This window comes from Nyctibius grandis, chromosome 2 (assembly GCF_013368605.1).
Source record: "Nyctibius grandis isolate bNycGra1 chromosome 2, bNycGra1.pri, whole genome shotgun sequence".
Lineage (NCBI taxonomy): Eukaryota > Metazoa > Chordata > Aves > Nyctibiiformes > Nyctibiidae > Nyctibius > Nyctibius grandis.
In genome coordinates this window covers 4,376,044-4,394,114 of record NC_090659.1, presented here as the reverse complement: position 1 = coordinate 4,394,114, position 18,071 = coordinate 4,376,044, and the positions used below count along the sequence as shown (strand labels likewise).

General features: G+C 42.5%; 1 protein-coding gene across 4 annotated transcripts in view; it reads right to left on the bottom strand.

The window, feature by feature from the left end:
• The window catches only part of CRYBG3 (crystallin beta-gamma domain containing 3), a 98,848-nt gene that overhangs the window by 11,731 nt on the left and 69,046 nt on the right, over positions 1–18,071 (bottom strand). For 2 of the 4 annotated variants that reach the window (XM_068425003.1, XM_068425005.1), the window contains exons 14-17: positions 15,699–15,825; positions 14,660–14,692; positions 10,111–10,220; positions 9,460–9,586 (exon numbers count right to left, since the gene is read on the bottom strand). In XM_068425003.1, coding sequence (XP_068281104.1) covers positions 9,460–9,586; positions 10,111–10,220; positions 14,660–14,692; positions 15,699–15,825 — 397 coding nt within the window. Of the gene's footprint in view, positions 1–1,030; positions 1,119–9,459; positions 9,587–10,110; positions 10,221–14,659; positions 14,693–15,698; positions 15,826–18,071 lie in introns of those variants that run through there. The other 2 variants (XM_068425004.1, XM_068425006.1) reach the window with 2 other exon arrangements.

Below are 18,071 nucleotides of genomic sequence, written 5' to 3'. Positions count from 1 at the left end.
GTCTCTGAAGAGCTGAGTTGTGATTCAGCACTTATGAATTTACTGGCACTGACTCAGTGCACTTGGTATGTAGCTGGTTGTTCAAATCCTACCTCAGAGAAATCACTTTCCTCTGCCCACCAGTGCAGGGACAACACGAGTCATGCGACACTGCATGGACAGGGAGCTTGCTGAGACAGTTTAAAGAGCCTGGGAGCATCCATCCGGAGAGATTTTTAAAGCCTACTGCACTCCTAAAAACCTAATGTTGCAAACCAGAAAATTAACACCCGTAACATTTTTATTTTGGAATGTCAGTTCTTCCCACCTGCCTTCTGCTGGATGAGCTGGGTCAAATTTACAGTGTGTGTTTAAAGGCTTACGTTGAAATCTAGACCAGCAGACCTAGCGCAGGCAGCTACTTCTCAGGTTGCTTTGCTCAGCAAGGCAGTACCATCACACTCCAGTGTGCAAGAGCCTACTCCCTTGATGCTGGCTTTCACCTGAGTGGAGACCAGAAGCCATGTCCAGAACAGGTCCAACAGGGAAAATTTTCACAAGTGCATTAGTAATCATGGGAAACACCATTTGGCATCCTTGTTGTTAGACATTGTTACCAAAGCCTAAAATTTATCCTGCTTTTGTAATATTCAGTATGTTAAGAGACAGGGATGCTGTACTAGATGGACAAGTCATCTGATCCAGCATATCCATTTATACCCCAAGAATCAGAAGAGCAAATTGGTGGAGTCAATTAAAATGAGTCTAGGTCTCATGTGGTTGTGACTGTTGGAATTTAATGGGCCTGAGAAAGCCCTGTCTGGTTGCTCGGAGTTCCAGCCTGTCGGTATGCAGCAGACATTGCATCCAGGACACACACACACACCCGACCACAAGGACTGCGATACCACCTTTCCAGGGAGAACTCAGAAGGACTCCACTCATCTTGGCACAGACGTGAAGCACAGAAAAAGGGAACATGCTGCTGTCTCAAGCACTGAAGCTCTCATATTTCCATAACCATATATAGAGCAATGAGCTGATTACTCACTTTATATATACCGTTTTACACCAACAGCTGGCAGCAGTGACTTGGCCTGGCTTTTTTCTCTGATTTTGTTTTCATAGCTCCATGGAAACTACCAACAGTAAAAAACAAGGTTTTGAGGCTATGCTGTTCCACTTAGGACAGAGGCATCTTGCTCCCGCCCTTCCTCGCAGAATGCTGAGGTGCACTTTCATGCATTTTCAGGCTGAAGAGTCATCACCGATAAGTAAGTGATGACTGATGTGATCAGCTTTCTTCTGCAAGGCCCAATCCCGACAGGCCAGGGAGGAACAGGGCTCTTCGAGAGCCAGAGGAAAGGCAAGCGGGCAGAGAATACAAGAGGGGACAACCTCAGATCGTGGCATTGCTTTAGGTGGACCCCAGTCCCTGATGTCGAACGGTGAGTTAAAGACACCTACATTTACCCATGATTGTAAAGTCATTCCCATGTCTAGGTCAGGATTACCGTAGTTTCCTTTCATAGTTATTTCAAGGAAAATACCTGAAATGCCATCCTTTGGGGAAAGCTTGCCAATTGCAAGAATGACAAAGCACGAAAGGGAGCTGGGGTTGTTTAGCCTGGAGAAGAGGAGGCTCAGAGGTGACCTTATTGCAGTCTACAACTACCTGAAGGGAGGTTGTAGTGAAGTGGGAGTTGGCCTCTTCTCCCGGGCAACTAGCGATAGGACAAGAGGACACAGCCTCAAGCTTCGCCAGGGGAGGTTCAGGTTGGACATTAGGAAGAATTTCTTCTCAGAAAGGGTTATTAGACATTGGAAGGTGCTGCCCAGGGAGGTGGTGGAGTCACCATCTCTGGAGGTGTTTAAGAAAAGACTGGACGTGGCACTTAGTGCCATGGTCTAGTTGACATGGTGGTGTCAGGGCAACGGTTGGACTCGATGATCCCAGAGGTCTCTTCCAACCTGATTGATTCTGTGATTCTGTGAAAGAATTACTTAACCTGATGTTTGTGCGTTAAGGAACTAACTGCCTTGCTTAAACCAGCACCAATAAAGTTTCAAGAGGTTCTGTTTGTCCTGTTTTTTAATGCCAGTGTCCAGGGAGAGACTTGAAGAGATTTAATATATTCAAGAGGCCGGCGACTAAGGCAGGCTATATTTACATAGCATTTCAAGATATAAGCAGCCTTGTGAACTGTTAAATACAGTGATATTCTTTACTTAACAGGTGTGGTAGCCTATGGCTAATACAGCATGTGATGCCACAAAAATGACACAGCTTTTTTTCCCTCCCCACGGTGTGATTTCAGAGGCTGGAAGGTAAGCCATGGAAATCAACACACTAAAAATCTCTTGCACAGTTCAACTCAGCGCAGACTCTCCCCTCAAAGACTTCCACCTTTTTTTTTTAACAGAGAGAAGCTGTGCGCCACAAATTTTTCACAATTCTGAACAGGATTTTATACTTCACTAGTTCAGAAAAATATGCCATGCAAGCCTGAAGTGTTTGATATTAAACAAAGATCAGTGCAAGATGAGCTTCCTCTCAAATGCCTTTTGTTTGCAGTGCAAGGCTTAGGTGTTTGACCCACTGAAAAGCAATAGTGTACAGATACAGACACAAAGAAGCCAACCAAAAGGTGCTACAACTGAAAACCAAGTGCACAGCTGCATTTGCACACATGCTTATAATAAAAACAAGTATAATTTTAGCTATGGATAACATACGGATAATTTTTCATTACAAATTTTGTGAAAATTATTACTAATAAAGCTTTTTTGTGAAGGGCTCACCCCCAAACATGTTTTTCCTCACACCTTTTTTTGCAAACTTCAATTTTGCAAACTGTGATGGGAAAGCCTAAAACAGCCAAAGAAAGAAATCCACGGGGCTGGACTAAAGCATGACTGCGACCCAGTCACAGAATCACAGAATCAACCAGGTTGGAAGAGACCTCTGGGATCATCAAGTCCAACCGTTGCCCTGACACCACCCTGTCAACTAGACCAGGGCACTAAGTGCCATGTCCAGGCTTTTCTTAAACACCTCCAGAGATGGTGACTCCACCACCTCCCTGGGCAGCCCATTCCAATGGCTAATAACCCTTTCTGAGAAGAAATTCTTCCTAATGTCCAACCTGAACCTCCCCTGGCGAAGCTTGAGGCTGTGTCCTCTTGTCCTATAGCTAGTTGCCCGGGAGAAGAGGCCGACTCCCGCTTCACTACAACCTCCCTTCAGGTAGTTGTAGACTGCAATAAGGTCACCTCTGCGCCTCCTCTTCTCCAGGCTAAACACCCCCAGCTCCCTCAGCCGTTCCTCATAGGTCAGACCCTTCACCAGCTTGGTCACCCTCCTCTGCACTCGCTCCAACACCTCAACATCTCTCTTGAAGTGCGGGGCCCAGAACTGGACACAGGATTCAAGGTGCGGCCTCACCAGTGCCGAGTACAGAGGGACGATCACTTCCCTCGACCGGCTGGCTACACTATTCCTAATAGAGGCCAGGATGCCATTGGCCTTCTTGGCCACCTGGGCACACTGCTGGCTCATGTTTAGCCGCCTGTCGATCAGCACACCCAGGTCTCTTTCTGCCGGGCAGCTCTCTAACCACTCTTCCCCCAGCCTGTAGCGCTGCCCTGCTGGCCTGTTGCTATGCAAACAGCGTTCGCCAGAGCCTTAACTGGAGGAGCCTCCACAGCTGTCTTACAACATCCTTGGAAAAATCTTTACTCTTCAGTCTTGGCTAACTCATCATTTACAACTGTCTTTACTGAAGCTGCGCTCGCCTGGCTACTCCCTTCAGCGTGGGAAGGATGCCTGGCCGAGGGAGGGGAACGCCGCGCTGGATGACATTAACACCCACAGTCCAGTCCCAGCTACACAAAATGACTCATTGCCTGGCCCTGGGAAACACTGATTAATTTTTGTACCTGATTTCATTATTTGCCTTACAAGAATGCTGAGGAGATTAGTCAATATCTGTATTTAACTTAGAAAAGATCATCAATACAGAAATACAGGAACTACCCTGATCGATCAGAGCAAGAATAAGGAATGCCTCAAAAGAAAAAAAAAAGGAAAAAAAAAGGCATTGCACAACCTACAACCCAGATCTCATTTTTTTTAGAAATTATGAGACTGGTTTAACTTTAGGGCTCAAGTTAACATTTTGGAAGGAAAACGAATTGCTTACTGCAATAATCCTGGATACTCTTGTCCATGTAAGTCACACCAAATATTACAGGGAGTTAAACAGAACAACACGCCTGAGAAAAGGCAGTGCTAGAGCTGAACTCCCCTTTGTAAGAACATCTTGTAAGGGTTTCTATCCCAAAAGATTAACCTCTTCAAGCAACAAACACTGGGCAAATGCCCCAGTAAGCAAGCATGGCCCTATAAATGGCCCAGCTGACCTTACCCGCTCTCTCTTGCTGCCAGGCGAGCAGCCCACGCTTCCCTTTTCATGAATTCATGGCAATGCAAAAGGCAAGTCCTTCCTGATGCAGGCATGGATACCTGCACTGCTGCAGCAACCCTTAACCTGTGCTATGCTTTTACTTGCCTGCAGAGTGGCTATTAACAGCAACATCAGCAAATTTCATTAGTTCCAGTGTTCCTACAGCTATGGAGTAGATGTGCACCCTTCTAATGTTAAGTGTGTAACTGCCTGTTCACTTAAAGAAATACGTGGTCTGGGGAAGTGATCGTCCCTCTGTACTCGGCACTGGTGAGGCCGCACCTTGAATCCTGTGTCCAGTTCTGGGCCCCGCACTTCAAGAAAGATGTTGAGGTGTTGGAGCGAGTCCAGAGGAGGGCGACCAAGCTGGTGAAGGGTCTGGAAGGTCTGACCTACGAGGAACGGCTGAGGGAGCTGGGGGTGTTTAGCCTGGAGAAGAGGAGGCTCAGAGGCGACCTTATTGCAGTCTACAACTACCTGAAGGGAGGTTGTAGTGAAGTGGGAGTCGGCCTCTTCTCCCAGGCAACTAGCGATAGGACAAGAGGACACAGCCTCAAGCTTCGCCAGGGGAGGTTCAGGTTGGACATTAGGAAGAATTTCTTCTCAGAAAGGGTCATTAGACATTGGAATCGGCTGCCCAGGGAGGTGGTGGAGTCACCATCTCTGGATGTGTTTAAGAAAAGCCTGGACATGGCACTTAGTGCCATGGTCTAGTTGACAGGGTGGTGTCAGGGCAACGGTTGGACTCGATGATCCCAGAGGTCTCTTCCAACCTGGTTGATTCTGTGATTCTGTGATATACTTTCCAGCGCATTTCCCCCACTTAGAAAATAGTACATGAAAAAGACTCCCTGGTCTTTCAGAAGCATTCCCCTTTTCAGAAGGGAAGAGGCCGTGTAACACATCACTATTCAGTATGCAGTCTAGACTAACACATGGGTATTGCAACACTATTTTTCCTCCCAGAATGCTGAAAACAAAGGACGTTATTTTCTCATTATCAAGGTACAGATATGCTTTGTTCCTTCTTTGTATCCTCTCATTAACCTATAGCTTTTCCTAAATGCTCCCAGAAGGACAAAACAGCCGAGTCTGAATTTGAGCGAAATGGAACAGCAGGGAAAAAATACAGATAAGGCGGCCTAAAGGTTTAGTTCGAGTATTATACGCCTCGGAGAATAAGCCAAGATGGGCCAGAGGTTCCTGGGAACAAGGGTATACCTTCCCCACCCTCCTTACGAACCTGACTAACTTTTGCTTTGCTACTTCCTGAACAAACAGTAGAGGAAACTAGTTGCAAAGATGTGCTTAATTCCTCTGTGACTCCAGTCCATAATAAATGGGGAAATAACCAAAGTGGAACCATATTAATTTGAATTTCTTGAGAAATGGGGGAGTCTGGGTGTGGAAGGGGTGGGGATAGCATGCCGTACTTAAATGATGACCACTTCACTTTTCAGCAAAGAACCTATAAAACATTCCTCCAAGAGCTAAAGGTTAGAACAAAAGCTAGCCAACCTAAAATACTGTCATCACAGTGAAGAAAACAGACCATCGCTAGTCTGAGCCTGTTTTCTTAGGCAAATTAATTTTGCAGTGCTCTGAAAGTTTTGTGGGTTTTTGTATTTTAATTGGGCCAATTCTGTGATTTAGAATGAGATTTTTCATGTTGTTATCTAATTAAGCTTTTAAACAAGCAAACTGTATTTCTGGCAATTTTCAAATTAAAACCTCAAAAGTTTACTTTCCTAAAAAAAAACCTTTTTTTTCATTTAGAACATTTGCTATATTTGTTTGCAAATATTTTGTTTGCATCAAAGCTGCATTTTCCAGAGAACAAACTATTCCCTCAAATCCTTTCCTTATCTTCAATTGGTTGATCTATTTTGAAAAAAAAATCAGACAAGGCTTTGCAGAAGCTCTTAGCTGTTTCATATACATTAAGGCGTTACTGTTACCTTACTCAATCACAAAAATCCCACTGCCACCTTCCAGTGTTGTTCCGTCAGGTCACAAAAGCACACCCATGCCAGGATTCTCCTTCCAAACTGGAGGGCCCAGAAATCTTGTGGCAGCTGACAACGTCCAAAACACCCCTCAAAACTGTTGCAGATTTTAAGTGAAAACTCAAAAAGTTACACTTAAGATATTGCTACATGCAATAGCAAAAACATTGCTAGATGTTCCTTTTAGTTACCAGGACAGGAACTGAAAGGGCATCTGGATTCAGGGTCAGGTGCAGAAATCGGTGTGGATGCCCAGCCAAGCTGCCCACCTCGCAGGTGTCAGTGGCCTGGTGCTCAGTGTTATGTTTCAGAGCTACTTTGGAGTTAGCCCCACCCAAAGAATCTATATTCTTACATACATCCTGCAGATAAGTTGGGACTTCACTCAACTGTACAATATCAAGGTAACATACAGTTAATTATCATTACAATCTTGCAAATTAGTAAGGGAATCCCATGTCCCCATTTCCTCCAGCAGATTTGTTCCCCTATCCCAAGGACAATCTACTTCTAAAATACACAGCTGGACCACATCTACACTACTCCATGGGCTTGGACTGTTTCCAAAGGCTGGTAACGAGCCAGCCTTATGAGTACTTTGTACTCCTAAAAGCATACTTTTTTTTTTTTCCCCCTCTGCCAGTGCCACACATGGGCCTCTACTTCTAGCCAACATCTGGGATGCAGAAACCTCACACGCTGAAGCAACACATGGCTCCTCCCCGGCGTGAGAGTCCTTCCAACAGTTACACTTGCGGCAAATACATCTCACTTCACAGAATCACAGAATGTCAGGGATTGGAAGGGACCTTGAAAGATCACCTAGTCCAATCCCCCTGCCGGAGCAGGATTACCTAGACCATATCACACAGGAACGCGTCCAGGCGGGTTTTGAATGTCTCCAGAGAAGGAGCCTCCACAACCTCTCTGGGCAGCCTGTTCCACTTAAAGGAGAGCAGGAGGCAATGCACATTCAGGGCTTGGTGTTGGGGTTAAATATTCTCCCTCTTACACGTGAGCTTAACACATACGAGATACACACCTTAGGTCTGAAGTAGGGCTGGTATTTAAAGCTGAACAATGGCAGGGGTTCCCAATGTCACAACTGAATTCAATAAAGCTATACAACAATTCCACTTGGGAATACGGTTGCTGCTCTCTTGAATGAGCTAACAGAAATATCTGGTAATAAGGAGGACTCTGTTCCAAGAACAGTGCGTTGTGGACAATGCACAGAATTAACTACGGCTGGTTCTGACTGCTGACCAAACTTACTGCTGTGTGCTTAACATCACGTCTGTGCTACACAATGCCTCCGAGCATGGTCCCGTGCGATTAGCACACACAATGTGTTAGGGGCCGATGAGGCCATTCCTATTTGTAAACCAGGTGTGGTTCAATAGCATTTTATGCAAGGACTCCTATTGGCAAGAAAGGAACTGAACTAAGAGGTGCAAGCCACTGACAAAGTACAGGAAGACGTGTGTAAGCTTCCCACACACAGCCTGCCAAACACGCTTCTCCCAGGGCTTGGCCCTCGGTAATCAAGGGCTGCCAGTAGCTTCCTACTAAGCCAAACTGCATAGCTACTTCCCTGTGAGATTACAGGCTGGGGGATTTGGATGAGACCTACCATTTAATGTTAAAACTTCACTCTGGTTTAGCAGAGCAGATTCCAAAAGCCTAACACGAAAAGGAGATCTTTAATCTGAAAACCAGGCTCTCAGCAGGTGAGAAGCTATAGCTCCACTGAAGTCACTGTATCTACGTAACCTAGTGAAAAGACCAGCTCTCAAACTGGAGTTGTACATCCTTCTCCCCAGGCCCATGGCTTTTGGTGTTTGGGGTTGTTTTTTGTTTGTTTGTTTTTTAAAAATCTGTTCACAAATAGAAAAAAAGGACTTTAATACTTGAAGAAAGATAAATTGAGTAATCTTTAAATTAAAGTCTAGTTTCATAAGAGTTACACTGAAGGGCACACATAGACTGAGTTTGTGTTCCGTGACCAGGGAAGGAGGAAGAGTTTTAGAGAAGTTGGTCAGTGCTGAAGAGGAGTGGGCAGAGCAGCCACTTGTTTCTCCTTTAACTGACAGCACTATGGCCAGCTTATCTTGTATGCTCTTGCATAGGAGCATACTGAGATATGGGGCAAAGGCACAGACACAACAACAAGACTCCAGAGGCATATGTCCTGTGTGCAGGACTACAACAGGATCCAAAAAGCTGTATCTATCTTGTACTGGATAGTACAATGCATTCCTGTCCAATCTCCTGACCATAGAGGACCTCATATCTCACCTTACTGCTACAATAGGTCACTTGAGTGCATGTTGTGTGCTTGAGTAGTACAACCAACATGACCTGAAAGTCACATGAAGACTGTATGTATGTGTAATAAGTACTCGTCCTGTATCTCACAAGTCACCAAGAGAGAGGATGGCCACATGAGCTTTGGACTGGACTATCTGATGTGTCATACACAGCATGTGGTACATTATACCACTTTATTGACCCATGATTTAAGATGCAAACCCCCTTTTTATATTTCTGTAAAACAGTTAGTAAATTAAACAGCATTATAGCAAGTATATGCTACCTTGTAATTTCGATTTTCATGTCTTCTGTGTGTACTTTGCTTTAAGACTGCACCTTGACTGTAGGCCTAATAAAAAGTCCCGTACTCTTGGACAGCATGACAAAATCAATGTCTCAATGCGTACTAAGCTTGCTGAGCTGTATATAAAGACCAGACAAATGCCAACCGATGCAACTCATACAAAAGAGAGCAACTTTGAGCCCAGAACACCCAAGAGTGTGCGCCCACGAGTGACCACGTGCGTGTGTGCACACAGCCTGGCTTTTTCCTAACCCAAAAAATCCCATAAGCCAAGAAAACAAACTCCACTCTTTTCCCTGAGTGGGAGTTTGTTTAACACAAGCACTTGCTTCAGACATGTGACTAGGAAAAGAGTTCCAAAACGTTAATTTTTTTTCAGTAAAGTCCTTACGTATTGAATAGGCTTGAGGGATTTGACTGCAGCAGTTGGGCAACCACAGGAATTGAGGTCAACGTAGAGGCCTTCTTCCAGCACGCAGTGATTGTCAGTGATTTCCCCTTGGTAATACAGGAGCCAACTGCAAGAATAACGTAACAAAAAAGATTAGCTGCTCTAGCTGCTTATTAACGGTAAGTTTTTTTTCAAGATTTAATATTTGCTAAGGAAATAAGGAATAAAAAATTTGTTTGTTCTTGTTAAGCTTAAAAGTAAGGTGACTTGAAAGGCTATGCGACAAAGCAACCAAAGCAGCAAAATCAAATCATGTGGTACAGAAATCTCAGCTCCAGAGTCAAATGACGTGAGTGGAATGCAGACACTTCTACTGTACCAAGTTCTCAAAATCTGGAATAAATTGTAATTGGAGTTAAAAAAAGAATCACAGTAACTGTGCAAACTTCCCACAGGGAAAGCAAAATGCATACTACCCAAACCAATGACAGGACGAGAGTTACTGAGATGCACTGCAAGACAAAGGGTCTAAGACATGATGGAATACGATGGGCATGTGTTATGCACTTCCAGCTGTCTGAGATTTAGTAGCGTTTAAAAAAAAAAAATTCATATTACTTAAAATGGTGTCATGTAAAACAACAGACTTACCATCCCCGAAGAACCTTAAAAGAACATGGTATGAATGATGTAAAATCAGAAACTTCTGCTGTGAAATCTATACATGCTCCTTGGAAATGTGTATTACTGAAAGCTTTGAGCTACAAGAACAAAACAAAACAGAACCAGTGACTGGAAGGAAAACGAACACATTATTGTTAATGTAAACAGAGATAGCTGTGGTCTTAGAGAAGTATCCATTCAATTCACAAAGACATAATAAACAGAATGAATTCTCATTTAAGGAATCTTTTACATTTCTGCAGTTGCTTTATTATTAAAAAGATCAAGTGTTTTATCGTCTCTGGGCCCGGTACAGGATGCTTCCCAGTGATGCTAAGGCAGTATTATCAAGCATTAAGTTCAACTGCAGCAGGAGAGGGCCCAGAGAAAAAGAGCAGGCTAGGACTGAAGGATGTTATCTTCCATCCAAAGTACCCCTGAACTGCAGCTAACTCTTGCTACAGCTCAGCAATCCAGTGTTCAAAACAGGACGGGGAAGCATTGGTCAAAAGGTACAGGACTACTGTTGACGAAGTGCTTTGAAATCTTCTGTGACCACAGTGATCGCAGGTACTTTCTCATTTAAGAACTAGCAGAAGAATTTCTGGGGGAACGGCCGTACAACCTGGTAGATGCACCATGAGCTTCTGAAGTTCACCTAAGCTGTTTTTACATGTCATGGATGAAGAACTTGAAGCCACACTGAACCATACCCCACCAGTCAGGTGCGATCAATTCACCCTGAAAAAGCCGTTAAGGTTGAAAGTGTTGCAGTAAAAGAAAAAAGAAAAAAAAAAGGGGGGAAAAGGTAGTATGATATAGCCCATAATCTATAGCAAAGTCACCTAGAATTCTGTACCCTTGGGCCACCACTGCATAACTGAGGTGAATTTCACTTTAAAGCCTGAAAGAGAGGCTGGAAAAGAATGAAAAAATTAACTGTATCAAAAGAACAGCTCATATTCTGTAGTGGAAGAAAAACACGATAGCTGTTGCAAGAGCTGCTTCCCCCTTCATGCCCCAAATTGGCCTAGCTTACTGCCAAAGAAAAGAAATCCATTGCTTTTGCCAGTACAGAGCGAGAAGGCCAAACACAAGTATCAGCAAATGATTTTATGGAAAAGCTCAGTCTATGTTTTTAAAAGAAATGAGTATGTTTCCTCTTAGAAAGAACAAGAAAGGCTTAACTTGGCCTTGCATGCTGTAACTGCAAATTGGAAACACAAATCAGCTACAATATAATGTGTAACTGATTTTTCTGTAAATATAATTACACTGCTATGTCACAAAGCATCTATTTAAGCTATAATTACATAGTATTTTCTACCCACTTATCTCAAAGCTCTTTATAAAGGAATATATATACACTGTCTTTCTTTCATAGGCCAGAAGCTATGCAGGGCCTTTAAAACAGATCTATAACTCATTTTTATACAGAAGATATCTAATAATGAATGATGGTCTTAATTTGACAAGAGCTGGGGTGAAGTACTGATTCCTCAGTGAAAACATTGCATATCACAGAATCACAGAATGTTAGGGACTGGAAGGGACCTCGAAAGATCATCTAGTCCAATCCCCCTGCCGGGGCAGGATTGCCTAGACCATGTCACACAGGAACGCGTCCAGGCGGGTTTTGAATGTCTCCAGAGAAGGAGACTCCACAACCCCTCTGGGCAGCCTGTTCCAGTGTTCAGTCACCCTTACAGTAAAGAAGTTTTTCCTCAAATTTATGTGGAACCTCCTGTGCTCCAGCTTGCACCCATTGCCCCTTGTCCTGTCAAGGCATGTCACTGAGAAGAGCCTGGCTCCATCCTCTTGACACTTGCCCTTTACATATTTATAAACATTAATGAGGTCACCCCTCAGTCTCCTCTTCTCTAAGCTAAAGAGACCCAGCTCCCTCAGCCTCTCCTCATAAGGGAGATGTTCCACTCCCTTAATCATCTTCGTGGCTCTGAGCTGGACTCTCTCTAGCAGTTCCCTGTCCTTCTTGCACTTATTCTCAAACTGCAGCTCTCTCTGCTTTGTCAGGGTTTGACATTACTATATGAAGTTTCGCTTCCTAAAAAGTCAACAGACAGCATGTTAAAATACAAATACAAGTTATCACAGCAATTATCTCTGCTGCCTGAATCATCTGTACAAGTCAGCTGCTAACGAAAGAGGCTTTGTTCTTGCCGGGCAAAACCAAGTTTTATTTTTAATAAATAAAATGAATGACTTTTTAGGGTTGGTGATTTCAGGCATTCTTACATGATATGTACTTTGTTTATTAGGGAGCCTGGCAGAAGGAAAAGGTCAGGGGAGTTACTGAGAGGTTTAAAAAAATTTAGTTGGTTTTCAATTTCTGAGGAGCAACTAAAAACAGAAGTGAAAACCAGACACAATCTTGTAGACAGTGAAAACAGTTCCCTTATCTCAGACATATGTTTATTAAGGGGGGAAAATATATAATCATTCAAAATAACTGGTATATGGCTTATACACGGGTCAAACATTAGGATGCTTAAGGACTTGCCACCTCATATGCACCACACTTAAGTTCCAAACTAAGAGACTGTTGCACACATGGAAACTTTGCTTTTACTTTGAATGGGAAATTTTTCATATTTACCCAAAAGACCATCCTTTACTTATCCTAAGTGATTAAATGTTTTCCCATAAAAACTCACTCAAAATACTTCCCCTCCTAAAAGAACTGTGGCAATACGAATGACGTTCTTCCTTCCCTAGCTTTGGGGCAGAATCCTATGAAAAGCAGGACTGTGATAAGTCAGGATAGTGTTTATTAAAAACTGTGTTAAGACTGCTATTAGAGAAAGCAAAAGGTAAACCACAATGTAGGACATGTGAGTATTTAAAGGTGACTGTGCATATACATACACAGATTTTTTCCACATATCACTGGAAATAAAAAGACTGTAAAGCACAATTTATTGAAACTTCAAAGGTTTGAATTGATCTTAAAAGGTCTGCAAAACTGGATTAAATCACTCAAAGAATAATTTGTGGGAGATCCTGAAAAAGCAGAAGAGTTGAAGATGGAGAAGAAAATTTTCTTCAACTGTTTGGATCTCACCAGTTTCCTCTGAGTCGGTTATTTTATCTTGTGTAATTTACAAAGGTCTTACTGTGAACGTACTTGCAAGTTTTTGATTTGGCCGCAAACTGCCATATGAATAGGTCTGGCAGGAAATCAGTGTTTCAGACTAAAATAATACACCAATTATGTCTTCAGACAGGAAACATTTCCTGTAGTCCTGGGTTAACCATAAAATTGTAGAACTAGAATACCTGGAGAAAAAGAAGGGTGTGGTCAACCCGCAATGTTGCCCCACAACACAATGTATGTATTTCCCATGCGCTTACGGCTATTATACCCATCCAAGCAAGAAAGAGCAAAATTGTGTCCAGATGACAAAATATTTGAGTTTTCTCAAACAGAACCATTGAGCTCTGAAGTCTCTTTTGTCTGAAAAAAATGTCATGCTTCTTGAAATGAAGTTTTTCAAATTTGCTTAATTAAGAGCATGTCATAGAGAGAGCAGTATAACCACTTAGATCACCACCCATGCTAGCAGCACACTCTAGGACAGAAAAAAAAGACATCAAACAACGAATGCAGGAAGGGAGGAGAGCCCTGTTGGGACAGAACGTTGCGGGAGACACAGACCATCCTTGGTCATGAGCACAAACACTTAGAGAAGGTTTATGGTTTTGAAAGATATCACAAAGGTACTTTAATGGAACATAACCTTGTAAGATAACGACCAAAAGTGCAAAACCCTAAACTAACTTGTTCTTCAGACTAAAAGTGAATTATAGGGACCGCCTTCTCTTTATAAGTTGTCGCCACGTCAGACACGGCTTTCAGGGAAATAGAATGTATCATAGAAGAGATTTATCACAGATTTGTTATCTCAGGATGTGTTCAGTTAAGGTCAGACGTTACGGTGAGAAAAAGGGAAGTGGTACCTGCTGCTAAAGGAGTGGCTATACATGATTGGGAGACTATGAAAAGCAGAGCTATCAGCATCCAAGACTAAAAAACGCAGCTTCCCCTATTGATGCATCTGCAGGTTTGAGGAGTACAGTTCAATTTTCTGTGGTTTATACTTTGTTCTTCGCCTCATACGTGAACAAGGTAGTGACAAACCAGATATAATGCAAAATAATGGAAAAAATATAAGCCACAAAGAGAAAGATGAATGCATGTGATAGTGAGTTTCCAAAAACAGGAAGGAAAGAGGAAAATTAATAGCTATAGAGACCCAAAGTCACTCGAAACCTACAGAACTGCTTGCATTTTTGAGGACAGAATACTAAAAGGTATGATCTGGAATAAAGCAAAGAGTAGAACATTATCAGACTCAACCTTTACACATCTACTAGTTTCCTCCATCAATGCTCTGCTGTATGGAGATGATAATACTGAGATATCATCTGAAGTAACAAAGCAAGACATTGAACATTACCTGTATTTAATTATTAAACGTAGCTTAGTAATAGAGACTGTTATATAATGTCAACATACCAAATGTGAAGGCTCATTTGTTCCAAGTGGTTCCTGCAATAATAAACATATATACATGAATATAAATAAGTAAAATTAATTACAATTAATTTCCTAGAAGACACGTCAAGTTCCTGAAATTTGTTAATTATGAACTCAAGAGCAGAGAAAAACACACTTCCCGTGCTCTTGGCACAACTCTGTTCCCCAGCCTCTGCCATCAGCTGCCTGTAAGCTCATGACTACCTGCCTGACTGTTCAGTCCCTTTCCACACAGAGAACTTCTATCAGCATTAATTAGTTCTTATAATGTGGATTAGAGCCCATGTAAATGTCTCTGTATGTATTTTTGAGTCTATTTCTTGAAAAAAAAGACAGAATTAAAAACAACAGAAGACTAGGACACCTCTTTCAACACGTGCTCTTCAGAGTAAGGTTAAATGTTTGTTCCTTTTCTATTTTCAGTGCAGTAGTATAAGTTATTATACACTCATTACCGAGGATTATCTTTGTTTTGCATTAGGGTTTTGATAGTTCTGGCACTAATCTATTTGGGCAAGTTGCACTGCCTTGGATTTAATAATGGATTAAGAGTACTCCCTGTCTTTATTCACTACATGCACTACAAATATTTTAGCATAAAAATAGGGGAAAAAAAAAAAAATCACACCTCTATCATACAACAATAATGCAGGCCAGAAAAAATCTCAAGTGTTTTTATATCCATTATCAATTAGGCATTATAAATTACTATGTTTTAAGGCAAATTAATCTTTCTGGGCTAGGATATTCTTTTCGTGAATGCAGTCTGCAAAAGGGAAGTTCTTACGAAGTTTCCCTGACAACTTTCTCAACAGATAGAAAGATCCAGAGTGTCCATTTCAGTCTCCATCCTGAACAGACTCATTAAATATCATCCACAGGGGTCTTTAACTTGTTTCCAAGTAAACAGACAAATTGATTAAACAGCATAGCCCACATGATAACATTATTGTATGCTCTGATCTCCAAAGGTCTCATTTCTTTTAAGTTTTCCCCTTAACAAGTTCTGGTAACTCACCAACTTAATAGGTCGAATTGACATGATGATTTTACTAGATCCTCCCCAGTCAAAGAAACATTTATATTTTCCTTTCTCCAATACATATTGTTCTCCACAGAAATATTTCTGCTGATATGCGACCCACCTGGAGAATGACACAAAAATTAAACTGAAAACATCACATTTTTCTGTGTATTTTGATGAACATACTAATGAGTTAAACAGAACAATTTTCTTTGGAGTTTTCTTCAACTGACAGACAGTGTAACATCAAACCCAATGAGAAGAGCAAAACTGTCACACACTTGATTTTCTGCTTTTATGTTGCAAACACTACTTTGACAAACACACAACTTTGGGTCTCTGCCTTTCTGTCAACTATACACTCAGCATGAGATGATGCCTTGCTTAGAAGCCCAGAGGAAAGACACTTAATTGACAAGTTTTTTAATCTCTCTCAGCTGAACCTGTGTGTGTTCAGCATCCCCCCAGACAGGGCTTTCTTCCAACTTTTCCAGTTGGATTTAAGAAAAATAGTGCCAGAAGAAAGAGAAGTAAATGAGGAAGCCTTGGTAGGATGAGATAAAGCAAAAGCTTGCAATGGTTGGCAGTTCAAGCTTCTCCCACCCTGCTTTCCGTGTTGCAATCAAAGAAAGAAATCCCCAACTACGTGTGACCGAGGGTGCCTCTAGTCCTGCACAAGCTCTTTGGCAGTGGCAGAAGTAGGTGGAGGCCAGTTAGATGAGTTAGAGTTAGTAGGTGGATGCCGCTAACCTAGCCACTTTTGGTGGTGCATTCCTCTCAGTCACCCAGCACCTGGGACTGTTATATTAGGGATATTATAGGGCATCTCCTTTCCTAGTCCTTTTAGCACCCATTTATGTCTGTTTGTCATTAATTTGATGCTTTTTAAAACCTCCTGGTCCTATCTGCTACCACAGCCTACTTTACCAGCAAGTTCCAGAAACTCACTGTCTCCAGTGTAAGAAAGGCTTTTTGCTTCCCAGCTCTACACCTGTCTTAAAAGCAATCTTCAGCCAGTTCTGTAAAGCATCCCCCAATTGTTGTCATGAGGGATTCTGGGAATGCTGCTGCATTAAGCTTGTCTACCACTTTCAGGATTTTGCAGATCTCATTCATATCCCTCCTTAGCCAACTCTTCTCCAAACTGAGTCCCAGCCTTTTATCCTTGTATCTCATGAGGATGATATCCAGTCTCTGTGTGAGCAGTTCAAATCCCCCACTATTGCTACCTGTCCTAAGTTTGAAGCTTTTTTAGCCTCACTTAACAGTTGCTGATACCTATCACCATCACCACTAGGGTGGACATGACAATGTTAACACTGCACTTCTAAAATTACTATTGAAGTCTGGAATTTCCACGCACATGATTCCATAGTGCTCTTTTCCCATAATGTATTTCATCTTTTAGCACTTGATATCATTCTTCATGTACAGTACCACTCCCGTGCCTATAATAGTTTACTCTACCATTCTTATAGAGTTGGTAGCTCCTCCCTCCTGCAAATCTCTGCACTATCAGCTCCATCAGAGCTGTAATTTCATGTCACGCATTCTAGTTCCCCTGTGCTATTTTTCAGGCTTCTAGCACTTGTAAGTTTTGTCCTTGCTCCATCAGTTAATACTGCATATCTCCGTCAACAGACACTGCAGGCAGTCTAATTTGCCTTCCTTGTTTACTGCAATTGTGCTGTTTATTTTCACAGAATCACAGAATCAACCAGGTTGGAAGAGACCTCAGGGATCATCGAGTCCAACCGTTGCCCTGACACCACCATGTCAACTAGACCAGGGCACTAAATGCCATGTCCAGTCTTTTCTTAAACACATCCAGAGATGGTGACTCCACCACCTCCCTGGGCAGCCCATTCCAATGTCTAATAACCCTTTCTGAGAATAAATTCTTCCTAATGTCCAACCTGAACCTCCCCTGGCAAAGCTTGAGGCTGTGTCCTCTGGTCCTATCGCTAGTTGCCCGGGAGAAGAGGCCGACTCCCACTTGACTACAACCTCCCTTCAGGTAGTTGTAGACTGCACTAAGGTCACCTCGGAGCCTCCTCTTCTCCAGGCTAAACACCCCCAGCTCCCTCAGCCGTTCCTTGTAGGTCAGACCCTCCAGACCCTTCACCAGCTTGGTCGCCCTCCTCTGGACTCGCTCCAACAGTTCTCTAAAATGTATTTTAATTTTCAGTGCCAGCAGCCTGACTTTATTATAAATAAGGCACAGCCCATCCTTTCTGTACAGGCTCCACCTGTCCCAAAAAGGTATCCCAGTTCTTAACATACCTAAAATCCCTCTTTTGTATTACTGCCAAAGCTCCTGTATCATGAAACTACAGTCAAACTACAGTCTGTGTGTGTAAGCTCTGG